Raw genomic sequence first — 22,732 nt, 5'->3', positions numbered from 1 at the left:
AAAAAAAAAGAAAAAAAAAAAGAAAATAAAAGCGACACCGATGGCATCCTCAAGGCACTGAAAGCTGCTTTGCGTCAGAGGGGCAGCTACGATTATCAGGAAGCGGTGCATGCGAGCAGACCACGGGCAAGCGCGCGATCTGCGAGCGAGCGATACGCTGGCGCCCCTCGGGCTCTGCTGCGGTGCCCGCCCTCTGCTCATCCTGCACACGCACCGGGCTTCCCGCGCAGGGCTTGCCGCTTAAACAAGACGCTGCGCCATGTTACTTACCGCCCTGCCCTGCGGCGTGCAAAGGAATGAGACGTGAAACAGGGAAAGCAAAGGGGCACGGCGGCCCCTCAGCTGGCCGCACCAGACGGCCGTAGAGCCCTGCCAGTTCCCTCGCTGCTCTGGACGGCAGCGCAGCTCCGCGCTCCCTGCCGCTCCCGCCAGCACGCGCGGCGCCCGCGCTTGGCCGCCTGCAGCGCGCGAGACTCGGGAGGCTGGAGGGGCCGCTCGCCTCCTTCGGCTGCTTCATTTGCCGCCTTAAAACAATCGCTTCCACGCTCCGTTTCTTCATTTCAGACCCCTCTCCACATCTCCTGGCCTGCAAGCCATTTGCAGCAAGCAACACGGCTGAAATCCTGTGCTGCTAGACACCTAGCTGTCATCTTGCTCCCACGCCCAAAGGCTTTGGGAACCTGAACCCCCTGCTTGGTTGGGCATCGAGACTGCGAGGCGAGAAACACGCCTGGACTCCACCAAGCCAGGCGCCTGCCACATCGCTCAGCACGGTGCTACGCGGCTGCCTGACCGACACCTTCTGCCGCTAAAACCAGAGCGCGGTTCCCTTCTGAAGAGTCACCGGCAGCGCGGAGAGTCCCTCGCCTTTCCCTGCGCCAGGTCCCCCGGGAACAGCGTCTCAGTTGGACTGGAGCGTGCAGCAGCCTCCGGTCGTCCCAGCCCCTCGCCCGTCCAGAAAGCGCCTGCCTGTAGCAGCGGCAGAACCGCTGCTGCCCAGAGGGGAAAAGAATGGCTCGGGGCAAAGCTCCCCAGGCTGCCCGTGTCCCGTGCGGAGCTGGGGGTCCAGAAGCAAAGGAGCTATGGGAGGGGGGAGCAGGGGAGCGGGGGCACGAGACCGGAGGGCAGGGGACGCGGGGGGCACGTCACGGGGAAAAAAAAAAACCCGCACGGGGGGAAAAACCTTGTGTGGGGGGGCGTTTGGGTGGAGAGCACTTGCGAGGGCGCAGAGACAGGCAGAGGAGGATGGGGGGGCGGAGACGGACACGGACGGACAGCGGCTGTGTGTGGGTAGAAAGGTGCACGGGGGGACACGGGTGGGGATGACCTACACCAGGGGGTCCGCCCGGCATAATCCACAGCAGATAACTCCTTGTGCTGCTGCTGCACATCTTGCTGGCTCAGTCAATAAAGCTGGAAGTGAGGTGTAACACTACTGAGAGTAAAATGAAAACCAAAGAACAAATCTCAGTAATTGACTTTATGCTAAAAAGGTGTACGTGTGTTTATATACATGCAATAAAAATACTTATACTAGAGAAGGATTTGATTTTCCTTTTGCATTAATTTAACTTGCACAGCTGTTAATTGATACCGTTACATTATCTGTCTCCAAGATACACAGATATAATTTGACCAGTGGCTATATGATATATGAGATATATGTAGAAAGAAAGTGTAACTAGTGACAAGCCAGAGGACAGAGGGAGGAATTAAGAATTAGAGGCAGGAAGATGGATAGAGGGAGACCCAGAAAGACAATTCTGCTAGTGCTAGGATACAAGAATCATATATGAGAATTAAAAAAACAGGTACGCAGAGCTGCAGAGGGAGAAGTAGGAAGAAAATTAGAGAAGCAGCAGGGTACAAGAAACATTGGCCAGAAATTAAAATTAGGTCAGGGAGGCAGAGAGACGGAAAGGTAGGAAGAAAATTCGAAAAGCGACTGGGTTTGAGAAACCTATGCAAGAATTTAAAAAATAAGGATGGAGAAGTAGAAAGTTTCAAAAGCGATGCGGTACAAGAAACATAGGCAAGAATTGAAAAATAGGGACAGGGAGCCTGATAGAAGGCAACTGGGGTGGGTTGACCTTGGCTGGCCACCGGGTGCTCACCAAGCCACTCTGTGGCTCCCCCTCCTCAACAAGACAGGGGGACAAAATACAACAAAAAAACTTGTAGGTCGACAAAAGGACAGAGAGGTCACTCACCAATTACTGTCCAGGCAAAACAGACTCACCTTGGGGAAATTAATTCCATTTATTGTCAATCAAAATCAAGAGTAGGACAAGATTTGTTCTTATCTTATTTTGTTTTATTTGTTCTTATCTTATCAACAGATAAGAACAAATCTAAAAACCGCCTTGCTCTTTTTTCCTGGGCTCATCTTCATGACTCCTGACTTTCCCACATCCCACCCCTGAGCAATGCAGGGGGACAGGGAGCAGGGGTCGCACTCAGTTCATCACACATCATCTCTGCCGCTCCTTCCTCCTCATGCTCTTCTTCTGCTCCAGTGTGGGCTCCTCTCCGCAGGGCCACAGGTGCTGCCAGGAGCCTGCTCCAGCGCAAGCTCTCCATAGGGTCACAGCTTCCTTCAGGCACATCCACCTGTTGCGGCACGGGGTCCTCCATGGGCTGCGAGTGCATGTCTGCTCCACCGCGGACCTCCACGGGCGCCAGGAGGACGACCTGCCTCACCGTGGCCTTCACCAGAGCCTGCAGGGGAATCTCTGCTCCGGTGCCTGGAGCACCTCCTCCCCCTCCTTCTTCACCGACCTTAGTGTCTGCAGGGCTGTTTCACACTCACGTTTTCTCTATCGCAGCATCTGCGCAGCATTTTTTACCCCCTCTTAAATGTCCATTCCAGAAGCACAACCAGCATTGCCGATGGGCTCAGCTTGGACCGGCTGCAGATCCATCTTGGAGCTGGAAGTGGCTGTGCCTGACATGGGGGCAACTCCTGGTGTCTTCTCGCAGAACCCACCCCTGCAGCCCCTGCCCTGCCCCACCTAACAAAACCTTGCCACGTAAACCCCATCCAACAGCGATCGCCTGCAGGACAGAGAAGGGGGACTGAAAAATAGGGAAAGGGAGCCACAGAGGGAGAGGTACAGGGGGGGAAAAAAATAGCGATGGGCTACAGGCCAGAGAGGAGGAAGTGACAGGGAATCAGCCTGAGAGAGATGGAGAAAAACAAAGAATAGCGATGGGCCACAGGGCAGAGAGGGAGGATTTTAAAAAGGGGACAGTGAGGTGGACAGAGATAAACTGAGAAATGCCAAAAAACCTCGATGAGCTGAAGGGGAAAGACTGAAGCTGAAGGGGAATTAAAGAATAGGGACATGGAGCCAGACAAAGAGAGAACGATAAAGACAAAAAGCAGCTGTGGGACAGAGAGGGAAGAAGTTAAAAGACAGGGACGGGGACCTGGAACGAGAGAATTTAAGAAAGAAAAAGTCTATCTAGAATACAGAGCAGGGATAGAGGAATTAAAAAATAGGCATGTGGAGATGGGGGGGCAGGAATTGTGAAGGGCTAAAGGGCAGGCGAGGAAAAATTTTAAAAGTTGGGATAGGAAGACAGACATAGATGGAGAAAGACAAAAATAGTTATGGGCTGCAGGACAGAGGATGAAACAAACAGGGACAGAGAACAGGACAGAAGCGCAGAGAGAAAAATTAAACAGAGAGGTAGAACAGAGAAAGAGGGGGACTCACTGTCTTGGGGATGCAATGAGCTCAGAAGGGAACTGAAGCACGAGAGGGCACAGAAGCCCACCTCAGGGCTGCCCCTGCGGCTGCCATTACTTGTGGCGCCTAACATGCCAAGAGACACAAAATCACCATTGTGCTTGTAAGAAATCACCAGTCCCGTGCTCCTCCTCTCTACTATCCACATCTCCTCAAATGCTCATCCGATTCCAAAGGCAGCCTGCACGGAACCTGCAAAACCGAAGAGAAAAGCTTCACTGAGTTGCCGCAGGATACTTTGCTCTCAGATGCCGGCTCAGCCGACAACCGCCTCACCTTCTTGGACCACTCATCCATGTGCTGCTTCACTCCTCTGACGTTACATGCATCATCTGCAGAAATCAAAGTGAATAACACGTGCTGAGATACTGCCCAAACTGAGAACCTGCCCGCACCGATTCCCGTCTCCCGCTCCTTTATCTTGGCCAGTTGCCTGCACTGCCTCTGCCGTTTTCAGGTTGCCATGCTGAGGTGCGGGTACCACCTATAAAACCCAAACAACAAGGCATGCTTATAGCTTCACCCACAATATGACACCTGAAAAACAACTGCTACTTCAGCCCACTATGCTCACCATGCGCAAGTCAGCTCCGGTGCCCATATCCCACATGACTTCACACCTTCAAAATAAAACAAAAGCCCAAACCATAACCTAGTCATATAGCCACCAGTCACACCTTCCCTCTAATACCACACACCGACCCACCTTCTTACAGCACTCACCTCGTCTCGCCTCCGTTGCCCTGCACGGCTCATCCCTCTGCATCTGCAAAAACAGTAATATCGAACAAGTCACCTGGCTGCAGAGTGGCAGCTTAACAGTTCCAGTGGTCTTGTTCCCATTTAGCAATACCGTCTAGAGCCCAACTACAGCCAGCCATAAAAAGAAATATACAGCTCAAACATTAAGCCTTACACATACAAGCCTTAACACCTTTGAGATTCAATGTGCTCAACTAGGAGCACTCTAGCATTCAAGCTGAGTCTCCCAGACGGCTCCAGTCATCCCCTCGGCACCTACCAAATGCTACAGAAATTACTGTCCTCACCTGCTGCTGATGGCTGCTTGCTCTGAGATGGGCTGTACGGCCTTTGCCAAAACAGTCTAGGCATATTAACATTAACCATTGTTCTTAGTGCTAATCATCCCCTGATGTTACCATTGCTACACCCCCAGGCAGAGCAGCTCCAACCCAGACACACACATGCACAGTCCGACACTGCACACAAACACTACAAACGATGTGACCCAGAGATCTAAGAAAACTCCCAGCAAGAAGAATGAGTCCTGGCCTGGAGGACAGTCTTGGAAGGGTACCATGGGGCATGGGGACAGTCTCGGGACACATCGTAACAGGAACGAGATGGCTCCAGGAAGTGGGGGGAATGGGGACATACAGACAAGCTGAAGGGATTGTGGCACAAGGATAAGTCCACACTGGAGAAGGTACACCTTGAATCATCAGCGGCTGTGTGTGAGGTCGTGCTGGAGCACCTCAAAGCGTGTGGCCAAGGATAAGCCCACGACAGAGCAGGTACTCCCCGGGAGGGACTGCAGCCATGGGTGAGGCCATGTTGGAGCAGGTTTACTTCTGAAGGGACTGTGGCTGTGGGTAAGGCCATGCTGGAGCAGGGGCAAGGGGAAGAGTTCATTGCAATGTTAAACCCTATGGTCTGGCCCAAAGGGGCCGGGGTGGAGGCTGTAATGGAAATACCTTTAAATTGTTGTAACCCATGATTTGAGTTGCATGTTACGGGAATTACTAAAGCAGGAACCACCTGAACCAATGGAGGAGAAGGCTTCCAAGAAGCAGGGCAAGCACAGCAGTGACCCGACCTGAGCTACTTTGGTGCCCAGTAACTCCACACAACACACCACCTCTCCTGTCCTGACTGACCACCATCACAGATGGAGCCCAGAGTCATGCCCTAAATGAACTCAGTGGACATTTGTGGACATTTATGGACATTTTACAGAGGTGGGCCACAGGCTAAGGGAATGAGATCTGTGTATTGTATCAAAGGATGGGAAGGGGCGGGTGGTTAATGAGGATGCATTGGATAGTGTGGGACCTGAGCACAATGTAAATGGTATGGAATAAGGGGTGGAGAACATGCTGGTTTCAGCTGGGGTAGAGTTAATTTTCTCCGCAGTAGCCAGTGGGGGGCTATGGTTTGGATTTGTGCTGGAAACAGCATTGCTAACACAGGGATGTTTTAGCTATTGCTGAGCAGGGCCGACACAGAGTCAAGGCCTCTTCTGCCTCTCCCCCCACCCCAGCAGCGAGCAGGCGGGGGGGCACCAGGAGCGGGGAGGGGACGTGGCTGGGACAGCTGACCCCAGCTGCCCACAGGGCTGTCCCACACCGTATGGCGCCGTGCTCAGCACCTAAAGCTGGGGGAAGAAGGAGGAAGGGGGGGTGATGTTCGGAGCGATGGCGTTTGTCTTCCCCAGTCACCGTTACGCACGATGGAGCCCCGCTTTCCTGGGGATGGCTGAGCACCTGCCTGCCGGTGGGAAGGAGGGAATGAATTCCTTGGTTTGCTTTGCTCGCGTGCGCGGCTTTTGCTTTACTTATTAAACTGCCTTTATCGCAACTCACGAGTTCTCACTTTTACTCTTCTGATTCGCTCCCCCATCGCACGGGGGGGAGCGAGCGAGCGAGCGAGCGAGCGAGCGGCTGGGTGGTGCTTAGTTGCCGGCTGGGGTTAAACCACGGCAGGGGTACAAGTTACACTCCAGAGATAACAGCGTGCCAAAAGAGACCCTCTAAAGCCTCAGGATGAACTGAGGCAAGATAAAATAAATAAAATGCCGAAAGAAAGTTTAAATAGCAACAGGACATGTGACAAACAAGAAAGAATTAAAAAGCAGGGATAGACACCTTGATAAAAGTAGACATAGAAAGAAAATTTACAAAGCAGAAGGGTACAAAAGTAAAGACAACAAACTAGATAAAAATAGACGAGGAAAGAAGATTTGAAAGCTATGGGGTACAGGAGAAACAGGAAGCAATTAAAAAAACAGGGAGAGACATCAAACTAAAACAGAGACATAGCAAGTACATTTTAAAAGTGACAGGGTGCATTACAGACAGGAAAGAATGAAAAGATAGGGACAGGGAGCTTGATAAAAATAAACATAGAAACAAAATTTGAAAATCCAAGGGATTACAAGGGGAAAGAATTAAAACATAAGGACAGCGAACTAAATAAACAAAGACATAGATAATTTAAAAAGCAAGGGCACTAAGGAAATGCAAGAAATAATAACAAATAAAAGACAGTAAACTGGATAAAAGCAAACAGAAAATATAAAAGCGGCGTGTTAAATGACAGACAAGAAGGAATTAAAAACTAAGGACTGGCCTGTTGATAAAGGTGGTCACGGAAAGCAAATTTTAAAAGCAACGAGGTACAGGACAGACAGGGAAAAAAGTAAAATGGGGACACCAAAGTAGACAAAAGTAGACATAGAACCAAAATTTTAAAAGCCAAGGGATTAAGAGTTGAAAAGATTAAAAAAAATACAGACAGCAAACTAGAACGGAGACATAGAAATACAATTTTTAAAAAGGTGGCACTAAGGAAGGACAAGAAATAATTCAAAACTGAAGACATCAAACGGGATAAAAGTAGACATAGAACATTTTAAAAGTGACAAGGACTAGGAGAAGAACAAAAAAATAAAGAATAGGGACAGCAAACTAAATAAACGGAGACATAGAAAGTAAATTTTTAAAGCAACAGGGTACGCGACAGGTAGGAAACAAATAAAAAAATCGGGGTAGGGAGCTTGACAAAAGTAGGCATAGAGGGGAAATTTAAAAAGCGACGAGGTACAGGACAGACAGGAAAGAACCAATACCAGAGACAGCAAACGAGATAAAAGTAGACATAGAAGCAACATTTTAAAAGCCAAGGGATTAAGAGAGGAAAGAATTAAGCAACATTGATAGCAAATAAAAACAGACATAGAAAGAAAGTTTTAAACGTGAAGGCACTAAAGAAAGACAAGAAACAATGAAGAAATTAAAACAGGGAAGGGAATAAAAGTAGGCATAGAAAGAGCATTTTAAAAGCGAGGGGGATTAGGGAAATCAAGGGAAAAAATTAAAAAATAGGGAGATCAAACTAAAACAGAGACTTAGAAAGAAAATCTTAAAAGCGAGAGCACTAAAGAAAGAAAGAAAAATAATTAAAAAAATAAAGACAGCTAAATAAAGACAACAAATGGGATAGAAGCAGACGAAAACTTTTAAAAGCCACGGGGGTTAAGGAAACAAGAACAAAATTAACACAGAGCCACAGCAAGCTAATCCAGTGACATGGAGGAGCCCGGCAGGGGCTGCACAGCTCCCGCAGCGGGCAGGGGACCTCCACCTCCCCCAGGCTTCGTCCTCAGCCCCTTCCTCCTCCTCCTCCCTGCCAGCTGCCCGACCCTTGCCCGTTCCCTCCAGAGCAGGGGCCTCCCCAGCTGCACCTGGGGCCTTTTAGACCATCAGCCCAGTCCCATCCCTGCCTGATGGCCCCCCCCCACCCCACAGCTGGTAGCCCCAGCCCCTCCCCAGGACCCTGCCCAGGGGCTGCAGTCACGTCCAAAGGCACGCAGGGACAGAGGAATGTTTATTTGCCCAGGACCACTTGCCACCCCGCATCCCACCGCAGCGGGGTCCGTGCCACAGCACCAGCCGCCACCACCTCCTGCCCATCCTGCAACAGCTACACCGCCATCAGTCCCTTTGTCTGCAGAACTTGTCCTTCAAAAGTCCACAAGCTGTCCATCGAACATCTACCGCGTCAGCTAGTCTGTGGCTTGGGCTCCACCCGTTGCGGTGGTCACCTGGGAGAGGAGAGGCAGTGCAGGACCACCAAAGCCAGTGCAGGGCCACCAAAGCCAGCGCAGGCAGTGGCATGCTGGCAAGTCCACAGCTTCCCGCAGCTCCCCCCCCAGCAGCATGGGTGGCTCCTGCAACGGCGCGTCCTGCTGCAGGCAGAAGCGTGGCTTGTGGCACCTTCAAGGCATCTCCAGCACTGTGCCCGTGCGGCGTCCCTGGGCTTTAAGGTCACAGCAAACTCCTCCCCTGGCCTCTTCTCCAGGGGGAGTTGTCCACGGGCCACCAGCCCTTCAGGGTGTCCCTGTTCTGGTGACCCAAGATGGCGGCAGCGGCGGTGGTTCCAGGCAGAGCTTCAAGTGTTCGCCGGAGCTGGCAGTGGTGCCGGGGGACGGTGAAGCCTGGGGGGTGGCCCAAGGCGCCCCCACCAATAAAGGCGTTGGGGGGCTGGTCACAGCATCTTGGGGGGAATCCCGGGGGTTTTGGGACTCGGCCCAAGGAGGCACCAGGGTGGGGTGGAAACCATTTATTGGTGCTGTGTGCTGGGAGCACCGGAGCCATACTGGGAGCACTGGGGCCTGTGCTGGGAGTGCTGGGACCCATACTGGGAACACTATGAGTGCACTTGGAGTGTGCTAGGAGCCTTGGGGCCTATACTGGGAGCACTAGGCTCATACTGGGATTGTACTCAGACAGCTGCAGCCCAGGCTGGCATGGTACTGGGTCCACTGGGCCTCTTACTGGGATCTTACTGTAACTGTAGCTCAGGCTGGCATCATACTGGGAGTGCTGGGGTCCATACTGGGATCTGACTCAGACAGCTGTGGCTCAGGCTGGCATTGTACTTGGGAGCACTGGTGCTATACTGGAAGCGCTGGGCCCATACTGGGAGTGTGGCAGCCCATACTAGAATCGTGCTCAAAGAGCTGTGGCTCAGGCTGGAATCGTACTGGGAGCACTGGTGCTATACTGGGAGCGTTTGGTCCCATACTGGGATCGTGCTCGGAGAGCTGTGACCCAGACTGGCATCGTACTGGGAGTGTTGGGGCCCAGACTGGGATCGTGCTTGAAGAGCTGCGGCTCAGGCTGGCACCGTACTGGGAGCACTGGGCCCGTACTGGGATGGTGCTGGGCCGTACTGGTGCGCTCAGGGGCCGGGGGGGTCCCCATCGCCCCCCCGCACCAGCAGCACTGGCCCCAGCCCCTCCGTCAGCACCTCCAGGAACTCCAGGTCTGACCCATGTCAAGGCCCTGACGCACGGCTGACCCACACGTTCCCCCACTGCCCCTGAGCTCCCCCCGTCTCCCAGACACCCTGTAATTGCCCCCCAACCCCCCAGAACTGCCCTCGATTCCCCCCAACTGACCCATAAGTGCCCCCCCTGCCCCCCAGTCCCCCCCACTGACCCATTTTGCCCCCGTTTTGCCAGTTCCCCCCATTTTTTAGCCCATTTTCGTTTTTTTTTTCCCCATTCTGCCTGGTTTTGTCCCGTTCTCCCCATTTCTGTCCTGGTTTTGTCCCAGTTTTACCAGGTTTTGCCCTATTTTCGCAGAATCAGACTGCTTTTTGCCCTTTTGGCCTCAGCTTTGCACATTTTACCTCAGTTTTGCCTTTCTTGCCCCGGTTTGTGCCCCAGATTCCCCATTTCTCTTTCTTCCCCCCATTTCTTCTCCCCTCTTTTCCCCATTTTGCCATTTTATTCCCCATTTTGCCCGTTTTCCCCAGTTTCCCTCATTTGTGCCCCACCCCCCACTCCCCCCCTCTCTCCCTGTTTTCCCTTCATTTTTCACCCTGTTTTTCACCATGCCTCCCTGTTCCCCCACTTGCTGTTTCTCCCCATTTTCCCTATTTTCCTGCTTTTCCCCCATTCCCTCTTTTTCCCCCATTTCTCCCATCTTTTTCCCTGGCTTTTCCCCATTTTTCCCCACATCCCCTAGTTCTCCACTGTTTTTTCCCCTGGTTTTCCCTCATTTATCCCCATTTTTCTGTTTCTTCCCCATTCCTCCCCTGTTCCCCCAATCTTCCCCACATTTCTCCCCAGTTTCCCCCCTTTAGGATACAGTTGTCGAGGGGCCGGGGGGGCCGGGGGGGCGGTGGGGGGGGCAGGTCCAGCAGCACCAGCCGGGCCCCCCCTGAGCACCGCCCCACTGCCTCGTTCAGCCGCTCCGCCGCGTGCATCCGCCGCACGTTCCCCCTCCCCAGCGACCACCAGTCACCACCAGTGTGCACCAGTACGTGCCAGTGCCCACCAGTGCCCCCACCCAGCATACCCTTCTTCCTCCCAGCACTGCCCAGTGCCCACCCCCCACCTCCCAGTACAGCCTGCAGCCCCAAATCCCTTCCTCCCAGTATACACCGGTGCCTCCCCGTGAGTCTCAGTATGGCCCAGACCCTCCCCATGACTTCCAGCATAGCCCACAGCCCCAAACCAATATGGTCCAGTACCCTCTCCATGACTCCCAGTATGATCCACAGCCACCCAATATAGCCCAGAGCACCATCCCAGTAACTCACAGTGCCTCCCAGTACACCCCAGTCCTCCCCAGTGGCACTCACGGGCTGGGGCCCCGGCGGGGGGCACCTCCCTCCTCCTCCTCCTCCTCCTCCTCCCCTGCACTGGGGGCCTGAGATGGGGCGGGGCCTCCCTGTAACATCATTGGCAGTCACATGTGATGTCACACCTCATGATATCACTCCTGCTGCGGTGTGTCATGGTGCGTCACCAGGTATTGTATCCTGCCTCCCCGCCAGGGCTGGGGGCATGCGGCAGCCCCGGCTCTCCGCCCCCTCCGCAAGTGTGATGTCACGCAATGTCGTGTGACATCACCTGCCCTTGGCGCATCTGGCGCAGCATCTGGGAGCGCTGCTCCATCATCAGCGTCCGCTCATAGGTGTATGCCGAGACGTCACTGTCGTGCTGCAGGAAGGGATGCAGGTGTCAAGAGGGGACCCCAGGCATCTGGGGGGGGCACCCAGGCGTCCGAGGGGAGACCCAGACCCATGCCTCACCAGCTCGACGACGTGGGTCTGGGCGGGAAGACCCCTCCGGCGCGCGACAGCCTCCAGCAGCCGCCGCAGGCGCACGCTGTTGTCCTCCAGCAGCGCCACCGTGAACAGCCGCACCCGGCACCCCCGCCAGGCCTGGGGCGGACAGCCTCAGCAGGAGCGCCCCACGGTGCCCTGGAGCCCCCATGGGCCCCCAGAGCACTCACCTACAGCACCCACCCCACTGCACCCTAGAGTCCCCACAGGGCCTGCCCCATGGCACCCACCCCATAGCATTCGAGCCCCCCCCCACCCGCCCTGGCCCCCCAGCACTCCATAGCCGCCCACAGCACCCACCTGTGCCCCACAGCACCCATTGCCCTCAACTGCACCCACCCGGCCTGAAGCACGCCCCAACATCCCACAGCCCCCCTCCCCCGGCCCCCCAGCACCCCATAGCCCCCCCCAGCCCCACGTACAGGGTGCTGTCGCAGCAGCAGGGGCAGGAGGGTGAGCAGGCGCCCGTCGCCCACCACCCACCAGACGTCCAGGGTGCCTCCTGGTGCCCCTGCCCCCAGCGGCCCCTTGGCCACCAGCAGCGCCCGGCCCCCGGCCCCCGCCACTCGCAGCAGCTCTGGGGGGACAGCAGGGAGGGGAGGGGGCTTGCGGGGCGTGGACCCCCACGGCCCCACTGCTGGGGGGGGAGGTCCCAGCCCCCCGGGACCCATGGGTCCCCTGTGTCCCCACATCCACATCCCACCCGTGTCCCCACACGTGCCCCCCGTCCCCTCCTGCCCCCATGTCCCCCAAGTCCTCCCTTCTCCTCCCTGTTCCCCCACAGCACCCCTGTGTCCCGCCGCATCCCCTCCTGCCCCCCGTAGCCCACACCCCCTCTTGCCCCACCATGTCCCCAAATTCCCCCACATACCCCTTCCCCTCCTGCCCCTCGTGTCCCCCCACATCCCCCTTTCCCCTCCTGCCCCCCGTGTCCCTCTATGTCCCATGTCTCCCCACATTCCCCTTCCCCTCCCACACCCCACATCCCCCATCTCCTCTGGCCCCCCGTATCTCGCCCCTGCCCCTGCTCCGTACCGACAAATCTCCGGGCTGCGGCGGGGTCATGCCGCCGGCGCCAGCCATGGGGCCAGCCCATCAGGACAGCGTTGGGGCGCAGGGCCCCCAGCCCGCAGCCCTGCACCAGCGCCGCCAGCCCCGGCCCCCGCCCCGGTGCCACCAGCACCTGCACGAAGCCCCGTGCCCCTGCCCCTGCCAGCCCCGCCCGCAGCGCCTGGGGGGGAGAGGGGGCATCAGGGGCGGGAGGTGCCTCCCCCGGGGGGGACACACCCCCCATAGGGACCCAGCTCCATAGGGAGTCCCCCCCATAGGGACCCCGACCCACAGGGACTCAAGTCTCCAGGGAATCCCAGTCACCCAGCAGGACCCCCAGCCCCCCCAGCCCCACGGACGGCGGGGCGCTCACCTGCTCAGCGGCGTGGGCGCGGGGCTGGTCCTGGGGCAGGTCCCCGGGGATGACGGAGCCGACAATCGTCAGCCCCTTCCCCGCCTGCAGCTGGGCGGCGAGGGCCAGCAGCTGGGGCTGTGTCGCCCGCAGCTCCTCGTCCAGCTTCAGCAGCACCAGCAGCTGCGGCCTGCCAAGGGCAGGGAGTCGGGGACCCACAGTGGGACCCACGGCCGCCCAGGACCCCCAAGGAACGCGGGGTGCTCACCTCCAGCTGGGAGCAGGGGGCTGCCCATCCTCCAGACGCAGGAGGGCGAAGCGGGCTGCGCTGAGGGAGAGGCCCCGCAGCCCTTCCCCCCACTCGCTCTGCGCCCTGCAGGGGAGGGGAGGCGATAGGGGACCCCAATCTCTGGCAGGGGACCCCGGCATCCAGGCAGGACCCCCTGGGCTCTCACCCACCCGCGGTACTCCAGGTACTTGTAGGCGGTGGCACCGATGCCCAGGGCCAGGAGGGCGCAGTACCAGCAGGTCACCAGCATCAGCCCCAGGCACAGCGTGGCCCCCGCCAGCGAGACCCCCCTGTGGGGCAGATGGCCGTTGGTGGGGACCCGGGCAGCCGGGGAGGGGGACCCCGGCACGCTGGGGGGGACGCAGGGCTCACCAGTGGTAGAGGCGGCAGCGGGGACTCCAGCCGGGGGTGGGCAGCAGCCCCTGCAGGGCGCAGGCCAGGTTGAGCCCCAGGTAGGACGTCAGCCAAAACCTGTAATGAAGCAGGGTGGACGATGGCATCACCGCGTGACCTCATTGGGCAGCACCGGAAGATATGACATCAAGGCATGTCACCGCACACGGAGAGGACAGGCGCCAGCAGGTCAAGGGAGCCAAGGAGGACGCCCAGCTCAGCCACTGCCGCTGTCGCTGCCAGCGGCCAGAGCCGCCCCCGGCCCAGCGCCTGCGGGGAGAGAGGGGCACGGTGAGGCCCCACGATGAGGTGTGGGGCACAGCACTGCTATGGGGGGATGGGGCACTCACGTGGGGCAGGGGCAGGGCGCGGGTCCGGGCCAGCCCCCGGAGCAGCCGGCTGCCCCCAAGCAGCGCCTGCAGCCCCGCCCCCACCGCTGACAGCAGGGCCCCGGCCAGCGGCACCCAGGGGGACGGCCATGAGGCTGCCCCCGCCACCGGCGTCCCCCGCAGAGAGACGCCGAACCTGAGGGGACAGAGGTGTCAGTGGGGGGGACACACAAGGGACAGCAGGGACCCCCCCCAAGGATGCTGAGGACCCCCCTGGGGACACAAGGAACCCCCTGGGGACACCATTGGGACATCAGGGACCCCCTTAGAGACAGCATTTGGACATTGGGGACCCCCTCAGGGCACAGGGGATGGACCAGAGACGTTGGGGACATCCCTGGAGACGTTGCAGACCCCCTTACGGACATTGTGGGCTCCCTGGGGATGTCAGCGGGACATTGGGGACCTCTCTAGGGACAGTAAGGACACATTGGGGACACTGTGGAACCCCCTCGGGACACGCCCAAGGACAGCACTGAGACACTGGGAACCCCCTGGGGACCTCTCTAGGGATACTAGGGACCACCCTGGGGACACCGGGACCCCCCCAGGGACACCACTGGGACATCAGGGACCCCCTGGGGACACTCACTTGTCACGCAGCAGCTGCCCCTCGACGGAGGCCCCCAGCAGCAAGGCCGCGCTCAGGTCTGCGCTGTCAAGGAAGTGCCCCCCAAAAACCGGCACCCCCACCCCAAAAAGCTGTGACCTCCCCCAGGTGACACCCTCTCCCCCAGGTGACACCCTCTCCCCCAGCCTGGGTACACCCCACATATGTGGCTTGCTGCCCCCCAAAACCTCCCGGAGTGCCCCAAAACAGCCCTCTTCCTTCCAGGCGTTCCCCTTCCTTAAGGGGGACGCTAGTTTCAGGCTGCCCCCCCCCCATTCCTGCTCCCCCCAGGTTTCAGGGTCCCCCCAAAAAGCTGTGGGGCGGATGCAGCCCAGGGCGGTGGCCAGGGCGGCCCCCAGGCTCCCGGCCGGGACGGAGCGGGCGACGTCGTGGAGCTCCCCAGAGCGGCTGCAGCCCCACAGCACCCCTGCTCCCGGACGCCTGGGTCCATTCCCCGGACGCCTGGGCTCCCCAGGGTCCCACCCACAGCCCCCACAGATCTACTCCACGCTTGGGAGGCCCCCCAGATGCCTGGGTCCCCTCCTGAATGCTGGGGTCCCCTCCTCGAACCCCTGGGTCCCCCCCCCGCTCATGTCCCCTCCCGGATACCTGGATCCCCTTCCAGGATGCTGGGGTCCCCTCCTTGGACCTCTGGGTCTCTCCCAAACACCTGGATCCCCTCCCAGACACCCCCCCCCACAAACACCCGGGTCCCCTCCTTGGATCTCTGGGTGTCCCCTGGACACCTGGGTCCCCCCCAGACGCCTGGCACCCCCTGAGGCCGGGGTCCCCACACTCACCCGAGGCAGCGGGCAGGCTCAGACCCAGCAGGACGCCGAAGGAGGAGTCGTCATCATCTTCGTCCCCACCTGGCCCCTCGTCCAGCCCTGGCTCGGGGGGGTGGGGCCACAGGTTCTCTGTGGGGCAGGGCACACCTGGGTCCCTCCCATCCCCGCCCACCCCCACCCCCCCCCGTGCCCCACAGCTGCCCCACATCCCCCCGTGCCCTCGGCACACCCTGACTGTGCTTCCTACACCTGTCCCACGCCTGCCCCACACAGACTCACGTGCCAGCAGCTGAGCGCTGGGCCCTGGGAAGGCCAGCCGTGCCCCCTGGGTGCTGTTGCTGTGGGGTTGGGCCGTGTGGCAGGGCTGGAGGCGTCCACCAGGCTGGGGGGGCAGGCACAGCCTGGGAGGGGGAGAAGGCCGTTAGCATCGCATTAGCCCACCATTTGCATATCTAAAGCAGGGGACAGAGGACTGACTCACTCGTGTGGGGCTGCGCCTGGCAGGGCGGCGCGTAGGGCGCCTGCCTGCAGCGCCAGCAGGGCCAGCAGCAGCCCAGCGGGGGCCAGGGGGGCGGCGCGGGCAGCGGGGGGTGCGGCGGCCCCCAGCCCCAGCAGCCCCAGCAGCCCCGCCCCGTAGCCCCGCCCGTTGTTCAGCCGGCCCCCGCGGCCCCGCCCCGGCAGGACGGCCGCCTGGGGGGCCACATACACCTGCGGCAAGAGGGGTGATAGACCCGGCCCACGCCCTCAGCCACCCGGCTCCGCCCACTGGGCCCCACCCATGTGCAAGATGCCACACCCTGAGAACCTCCTCCCCCCAGTTGCCCAGGCAGAGGAAGCCCCGCCCCCTCCTCCAGGGTCCCTCAGGGCCCCACCCCACCCCCAGCCCTCCCCATGGCCATCACCCCTGCTCTCCCCATGAGGCCACGCCCTCTCCCTGTGGCCACACCCCCTCAGGCTCTCCCCCCTGCCAAGGCTCTCCCCCCTCCAGGGGCCCTGACCCACCAGTAGGATCTCGGCAGCCCCCAGGGCGGCGGCGGCGGCGGCGAAGGCGGCGCTGAGGAAGGCGCAGAGCCCCACGGCCCCCCCTGCCTCAGGGCCCAGTGCCCCGGACAGCAGCCCCAGGGGGCAGCCCCCTGCCACGCCCACCCGTAATGTCAGCAGGGGCGGGGCAGGGGCTCCCCCATGCTTCGCCCCCCACCCCCACCACACTCACCAGGGTCGAGGCCATTGGTAGCAATGGCGCTCAGGGACACAGCCGTCAGCACCATCTGGGGGGAGACATGACCTCTGACCCCCATGATCCCAGGCCTGACCTGTGACCCCTGAGCCCACCACATGACCCCAGGTGTGACCCTGGGACAACACCTGTGACCCCAGATATGGCCCCTGACCCCAGACATAATGCTGGGACATGACCCCTGACCCCAGCAGTGGCCTCGGGTATGAGCCCCGACCCCCCTCCTGCAGCCCCCCCAGGACAAAGCCAACAGCAGCATCCCCCGCCCCAGGACGCAACCCCCGGCCCCACTCACGCAGGTGCCAAGCAGGAGGCCGATGGTGGTGGCCTGCAGGACCCCTCCGGCACCGACCACCCAGGGCAGCCGCAGCACCAGCACCAGCCCCAACAGCGTCTGCAGGGAAGGGGCTGCCACCCCCCGCAGCGTCCCCAGCAGCCGCCGCTGCGCAAGAGGACAGGTGTCCATCGCACCAGCAGGGACCCAAGACAGGGGCCACCCTCCCGGGCGCCGGGGTCCCTCACCGGGGCATGCCCGTCGTCACTATCAGGGCTGAGGGCGCTGTACGGGGCCATGCGGCGCAGGAGGGCGGGGACGCGGGGGCGGGTGGCCAGCTCCTCCTGCGGGGAAGCAGGACATGCACTCGTGAGCGGGCGCCGACCAGGAGGCCGCTGACGCGGCGGCCGCTGAGGAGAGGCCGGGGCCTCACCTCAAAGAGCGCCAGGTTCCTGTCGCAGGCCAGGCCGGCCTCCGGGGGGGCGGGGCCTGCCGCGGCCCCGCCCACCCGCCCGGCCCCGCCCATTGCGCGAGCGTGGCCGCGGGGAGGGGGCGTGGTCTCCTCGCTGGGGCTGGGGCTGGTGTCAGAGGGGGGGGGCCGCGAGCTGGAGGGGGAGGGGGGCTCGGGGCTGCTCTCCGAGGGCTCTGCCCCAGCGCGCCAGGGCCGCGCCCCCAGCCCCGCCCCCGACATGGCGACGTCACCCGGGCAGCGCGCCCGGTGAGGGTGCGATGAGGTCAGCACAGATGCGATGAGGTCACCAGGACCTGCAAGGAGGGGGGACAGAGAAAATGAGATGGAGAACGCACTCCATTTGGGGGGAAATATGGACAGTTTGGGGCCAAACAGGGGTTTTGGCAGGAAAACAGACATTTTTTGGGGGAAAAGCAGCCATTCTGGGGGCAAACCAGGCTTTTTTCCCCAGGGAAAAGGGCATTTTGGGGGGAAACAGACGTATTTGGGGAGAAAACTGCTATTTTAGAGAGACAATCGCCATTGTAGGGGACAATATTTTTTTCAGGGAAAAGGACATTTAGGGGAGAAACAGCCATTTTTTTGCAGAGAAAAAGCCACTCTGGGGTGAAAAATAGCCATTTCTAGGGGGAAACAGGCATTTTTTTCCACAGAGAAAAGCATTTTGGGGGAAAACAGCAACTTCTAGGGGGAAAATAACCACCTTGAGAGACAAATAGATATTCTGGGGGGAGAAGTTGCCATTTTGGGGGCAAGTGGTCTGCTTTTGTGGGCAAATTGCCATTTTCTGCTGGGAAAAGGTATTTTGGTGGGAAAGATCAATTTTGGGGAGAGAAATAACATTTTTTTTGCTTAAGAAAAGGCTTTTTAGGTGGGAATCAGCCATTTCTAGGAGGAAAGTAGCCATTTTGGGGGGGAAACAGAGTTTTGGGGGGGGGAAGATAGCCATTTGGGGGGAAAGGAACACTCTGAAAAAAACAATTTATGGCAAAATAAAAGTAATCTTGGGGAAAAAATGCCAGGTGGGGGACAAATGGCTGCTTTGTGCCATAAATCAACACTTTGCAGTAAACCCCACTGTTTTAGTACAGAATCTGTCACTTTGAGGGGGAAAAAGGGAATTTTTGAGGTGGAAAAAAAAGCCATTTTGGGGGAGAGAAGCCATTTTTGGGGAAGGAACCTACCACTCCAGGAAGAAAGAAAACACATAACAGTAAAAATACTCACCTCACTAGAAAATAAATCGATCACAGAGGAAAAAAAATTTTTTTCAGAAAAACAGCCACTTGTAGCAGAAACCAAGAGTTTGCTGCAGAAACTACCAGTTTGATGCAAAGTTGGCCACTTTGGGAGGAAAACCTGACATTATGAGGGAAAAAGGTCCACTTTTTTGGGAAAAACTGCTGCTTTAGGGGGAAAACAGCCACTTTAGCAGCAGCAGATCACTTTGGGGCAGCCTGCCCAGCGGGGGTGCCCCAGGCTGCTGCTTTGGACTGAAATCAGCACGTTTTGGGAGGTCACTCTCTCCAGCTCGCATCACTTTGGGGGCTGGCGCCACCGGCACCTGGACTGCGGGGGGGGGCGGGGGTAGAACCACCGTTCTGAGGCCAATTCCCTTGATTTCAGGGCTCCCCCCACCCCCAGGAGCTTGACCCCCTCTTAGACCACCCACTTCTGGGACCGAACTCCCCCTTTTCGGGTCACCGCCTCCCCCGAGCCCCCCCGTTTTGGGTCCCAACCCCGCCGTTTCTGAGCTCCCCCCCCCTTCCCCGTCATTTTAAGGCTAAAAACCCGGAGCCGCGCGCGGAGAGGGCGGGAACGACCGTTACAACCGTTACGGCGCCGTACCTGAGGGGTGGGGGGGGAAGGAGGGAGGGGCGGGCGCGCGCCCACCGCCGCCGCCGCGCGACGTCCCGCCGCCGCCACGCCCCCTCGCTGCCGCAGGGGCGGGGTGCCGCAGGGGCGGGGCCAAGACGGGGGCTCGAGTAGCCGGGGGCGGGGCCCGGAAGGGGCGGGGCCCAGGAGGGGCGGGGGCAGCGCGGTGACCAGAACGGGGGCGGGGCGCACAGCGGAGGGCAGGGCTTGGAAAGGGGCGTGGGCAGGCGGCGCCCGCACCCCCCCTCCCCCCCCCCCCCCCACCACGCGGAGCCGTGTCCATCTCATTCACTTTATTCCGCAGCCGGCGCCGGGGCTCCCCCCTCAGAGGAGCGGCCGCGCCCGCTGAGTAGGCAGGACGCCGAACCGCCGCTTCAGGGCCAGGCGGTGGCGGGAGAACTTGTCGTCCGGGGAGAAACGGGCTGGGTGGGCCGAACGGGTGGGCTGCCCCGCCGGGGACACCTTCTGTGCGGGGAGGGAAGGGATGGGTGAGGCGGGGCCGGGACCCCCGGAGCCCTCCCGGAGCCTCCCCGCTCCCCCCCCGCCCCGGTACCTTCAGGGTGTAGACGCGCTCGCCGCGCTCGTCGCTGTAGCACTGCAGGAACATGGCGCCACCGCTGCTGCCGCCGCGCAGAGCACCACGGGAAGGGGGGAGGTGGCGCGGAGCACCACGGGACGGGGCGCGGCCGAGGCGGGTGCTGGGGAGGGGCGGGGCCGAAGCTCGTTAACGAAGCCGCCGGGGTGGCTTCACAGTTTCTATTGGTCGGCCCCGCCCCGTGAACTTTGGACTTTGCCCCCGGAACGACGCCCAGGTCGCCACCCCGGGATGGACGCGCTGCGGTGAGGCGGCCTTGTTGGCTGTGGGGGGGCCACGGGGGCCGCCATGTTGCGGGCAGGGGACGGGGGTAGAGGGGGTGGCCGGGTTGAGGGCTGGGGGGCCACGGGCCGGGGGCCAGCCCCGTTAAGGGCTCGGTCGTCCCCAGGGCGGTGGCCCGCCGGGCCTGGTCCCCCCCGGTCCCGCAGCCGCGGCCCTTCTGGGTGTGTGACCGGCGGCGGGGGCGGCCCCGGGGGCTGTTGGCCGCCAGCCTGGAGGAGCTGCGGGAGCAGGTGAGGGGCAGCGACACCCGACCCCCCAACTGCCTCGGGAACCCCCCAAATTGCCCCCAGGGGTATGAAATTCCCCCAGGATGCACTGTAATTGCTCCTGGGACCCCCAAATTGCCTCCAGTACCCCCCTAAATGTTCCTGCGACCCCCATAAATTACTTCAAAGCTTCCTAATTGCCCCTAGACTGTCCTTAATTGCCCCTGAGAGCCCCTCAGGACCTCTGATTGCCCCTTGGGAGTCCCCCAATTGCCCCTGGGACCACCAAATTGCCCCTAAGAGTATCTAACTGTCCCTGGGACCCCCCACTCAAGTTCTTAGACCCCGTAATTACCCCCAATGCTTTCTAATTGTTTCTAGGGTTTTCATAATTGCCCTTTGGACTGCCTCTAAATTACTCTCACAATTTTTAATTCCCACTCAGAGGCCCTGCAATTGCCCCTGGGATCCCCAGATTGCCCCCAGGAGTATCTAACTGCCCCTTGGGAGCCTCCCCATCTTCCTAATTGCCCCCATGGGTATGTAATTGTCCCCAGGATGCCCCATAATTACTCCTAATGCTTTGTAATGGTCTCTAAGCTCTTAATTGGTCCTGCAACCCCCCCCATGCTCCACAGAACCTCTAATTGCCCTCACCCCCCCCCCCCGATTGCCACCCTTGACCCCTAATTACCCCTTGGGATCCCCTTAACGGTTCCTGGCCCCCCCAGTTATCCCCTAGACATCCTAATCACCCTGACAGCCTCTAATTGCCCCCGGATCTCCCCCGTTGCACCCCCTGGCTCCCCTGAGCTCCCCCAGGGAGCCCCATATGCCCCCAGGACCCCCTAATTGCCCCCCCACCCCGGGGCAGGCAGGGGAAGCGCTAAGCCTGGGGCCGCTCGTGACGCTGGTGCTGGCAGAGGATGGGACAGCGGTGGAGACAGAGGGGTTTTTCAGGGCGCTGGTGCCCCACACTCCTCTCATGGCCCTGGGACCAGGGCAGCACTGGGAGCCCCCGAAGGTGAGACCCCACTGGGACTCCAGATACCCCCAGTGGCCCCCTAATACTCAGTCTCCCCATACCTCCTATAGCTCACTTAGGACCCCCAAATAGACCCCCAACTGCCCACTGGGACCCCCCAAAACCCCTCTGCTCCTTCTCAGGGCCACCCAGTTACCCCAGGACCCTGTACAGGTCCCTTAGGAGCCCCAAATCTCCCCAAGGGACCCTATAGACCCAAGGGATGCCCCAAGACCCACCCCCCACACCCCCAAGACTGCCAGTTGCCCCACAATAACTCCCCCAGATCCCCCAAGCCCCCACTGCCCCCCAAGACTCCCCCATAACCCAAAAAAAGACCCCCCCAAGCACCTAATTGCCCCCCAACCCCTCTTCCACCCCCCAGGCTGGGCTGTTCAGGGAACACTGGGAGCCTGAGATCCCCCAGGCACAGGGGTCCCGCCCTGGGGATGAGGTGGCACGGGTGACGGTGGCCCTGGCCAAGGCAAGTCCCCATGACCTGGTGGGGCAGCTGCGGGTGACAGCGGCTGTGAGGGGCCTCCGCTGTGACGTGGCGGGGCTCGGCCCAGAGCGGCTCCTGAGGTACGTGGGCAGGAGGGGTGGGTCCTGATGCATGGGGAACCCTCTGTGGCGGGGGGCTTGGCCCCATTGACCCTTCTCCCCACAGGGGTTCAGGTGGGGCAGGAGAAAGTTTTACCTCCTTGGATCATTATCTGCCCCATGGGGTCTTCTCCTGCCCCACAGGAAGCCCCACTGGCAGGGCAGGTGGCCCTGTTGACCTCTCTCCCCATGGGGGTGCAGATGGGCAGGAGAAGGTCTTGCCCCATGGGGTCAGGTATCTGCCCCACAGACACCCCATGAGGGCAGAGGTCAGGGGAGCCCCATGGGGCAGCTCTGAGCCCCCTTTCTACTCCCCCCAGGGAGCTGCTGCGGCTGCTGGTGGCCACGACACGCGCCCTGGGGCAGAGCCTCCTGACCCTCTCTGCTGCCCTCCGGCGCCTCCTCGATGGTGCACTGCCCCAGAGGGTCACCTATGACCGCTAAGCACCACCTCCTCCCTCATAACCCTGACCAATTTCCCCTATAGCTGCAGCCCTTCCCCCTAACTCCCCCCAATAAAGGTCTGAGGAAGCACTGGGCATGGCTGGGAGAGCTCATTGCTGTGACAAAATGGCTGTCGGTGGGGGGACAAAGGGCATTGTAGGAAGGAGGAGGGACTAAGGGATCAGGGTCTGCCTCCTCCTCACAAAAAAAAACCCCAACCCA

The 22,732-nt window shown here is 59.9% G+C and overlaps 3 protein-coding genes and 1 long non-coding RNA gene across 14 annotated transcripts; 2 read left to right on the top strand and 2 right to left on the bottom strand.

Annotated features, from left to right (window-relative positions):
• Positions 1 to 2,254: 2,254 nt before the first annotated feature.
• On the bottom strand, positions 2,255 to 19,663 carry LOC148056104 (solute carrier family 12 member 4-like). Of its 11 annotated transcripts, none has more exons than XR_015704182.1 (25): positions 19,333 to 19,651; positions 17,446 to 17,777; positions 17,261 to 17,356; positions 17,034 to 17,180; positions 16,715 to 16,769; positions 16,504 to 16,634; positions 15,983 to 16,209; positions 15,781 to 15,902; positions 15,514 to 15,630; positions 14,696 to 15,140; positions 14,065 to 14,239; positions 13,881 to 13,984; positions 13,694 to 13,792; positions 13,492 to 13,611; positions 13,301 to 13,405; positions 13,054 to 13,222; positions 12,666 to 12,861; positions 12,053 to 12,207; positions 11,598 to 11,729; positions 11,270 to 11,505; positions 4,476 to 4,518; positions 4,327 to 4,372; positions 4,029 to 4,236; positions 2,810 to 3,944; positions 2,255 to 2,718 (listed from the first exon to the last, which is right to left on the bottom strand). XR_015704182.1 is itself a non-coding variant. In XM_087754999.1 (24 exons), the coding sequence occupies exons 1-24, from the start codon at positions 19,640 to 19,642 to the stop codon at positions 9,735 to 9,737; spliced, it is 3,348 nt and encodes a 1,115-aa protein (XP_087611125.1). In that variant the 5' UTR covers positions 19,643 to 19,652; the 3' UTR covers positions 8,362 to 9,734. The 11 variants fall into 11 exon arrangements, 4 of the variants coding, with proteins under 4 accessions (XP_087611125.1, XP_087611126.1, XP_087611128.1 ...); XR_015704180.1 differs by having other exon boundaries at positions 2,255 to 2,944; positions 3,846 to 3,944; XR_015704179.1 differs by having other exon boundaries at positions 2,255 to 3,944.
• On the top strand, positions 5,063 to 6,354 carry LOC148056105 (uncharacterized). The gene is made up of 2 exons (XR_015704117.1): positions 5,063 to 5,731; positions 5,974 to 6,354. It is a non-coding gene; the product is annotated as an uncharacterized LOC148056105 (long non-coding RNA).
• NOP10 (NOP10 ribonucleoprotein) lies at positions 19,638 to 20,072 on the bottom strand. Its single transcript, XM_087755013.1, has 2 exons — positions 19,913 to 20,072; positions 19,638 to 19,824 (listed from the first exon to the last, which is right to left on the bottom strand). The coding sequence occupies exons 1-2, from the start codon at positions 19,964 to 19,966 to the stop codon at positions 19,684 to 19,686; spliced, it is 195 nt and encodes a 64-aa protein (XP_087611139.1). The 5' UTR covers positions 19,967 to 20,072; the 3' UTR covers positions 19,638 to 19,683.
• On the top strand, positions 20,043 to 22,605 carry LOC148056102 (lipid transferase CIDEB-like). The gene is made up of 5 exons (XM_087755012.1): positions 20,043 to 20,199; positions 20,343 to 20,466; positions 21,317 to 21,466; positions 21,852 to 22,048; positions 22,387 to 22,605. The coding sequence occupies exons 1-5, from the start codon at positions 20,186 to 20,188 to the stop codon at positions 22,508 to 22,510; spliced, it is 609 nt and encodes a 202-aa protein (XP_087611138.1). The 5' UTR covers positions 20,043 to 20,185; the 3' UTR covers positions 22,511 to 22,605.
• The last annotated feature ends 127 nt before the right edge of the window (positions 22,606 to 22,732 follow it).

Source organism: Nipponia nippon, unplaced genomic scaffold, assembly GCF_047370975.1.
Source record: "Nipponia nippon isolate SJK-2023a ecotype South Korea unplaced genomic scaffold, ASM4737097v1 scaffold_18, whole genome shotgun sequence".
Classification (NCBI taxonomy): domain Eukaryota; kingdom Metazoa; phylum Chordata; class Aves; order Pelecaniformes; family Threskiornithidae; genus Nipponia; species Nipponia nippon.
This window is presented reverse-complemented; position numbering and strand designations above follow the sequence as displayed.

Bases quoted from the DNA above. Each gene is read 5' to 3' on its own strand.
- LOC148056104 (XM_087754999.1), bottom strand. From the start codon at position 19,642: ATGGACACGGCTCCGCGTGGTGGGGGGGGGGGGGGGAGGGGGGGTGCG. The intron at 11,234-11,415 runs GTGATGTCACAC...ATGATGTTACAG, and splicing joins GCCAGATGCGCCAAGGGCAG to GGAGGCCCCGCCCCATCTCA. The intron at 9,821-10,648 runs GTATCCTAAAGG...GACATGGGTCAG, and splicing joins CCCCCGGCCCCTCGACAACT to ACCTGGAGTTCCTGGAGGTG.
- NOP10 (XM_087755013.1), bottom strand. From the start codon at position 19,966: ATGTTCCTGCAGTGCTACAGCGACGAGCGCGGCGAGCGCGTCTACACC. The intron at 19,825-19,912 runs GTACCGGGGCGG...CTCCCCGCACAG, and splicing joins AGCGCGTCTACACCCTGAAG to AAGGTGTCCCCGGCGGGGCA.
- LOC148056102 (XM_087755012.1), top strand. The intron at 21,467-21,851 runs GTGAGACCCCAC...TCCACCCCCCAG, and splicing joins AGCACTGGGAGCCCCCGAAG to GCTGGGCTGTTCAGGGAACA. The intron at 22,049-22,386 runs GTACGTGGGCAG...TACTCCCCCCAG, and splicing joins GGCCCAGAGCGGCTCCTGAG to GGAGCTGCTGCGGCTGCTGG.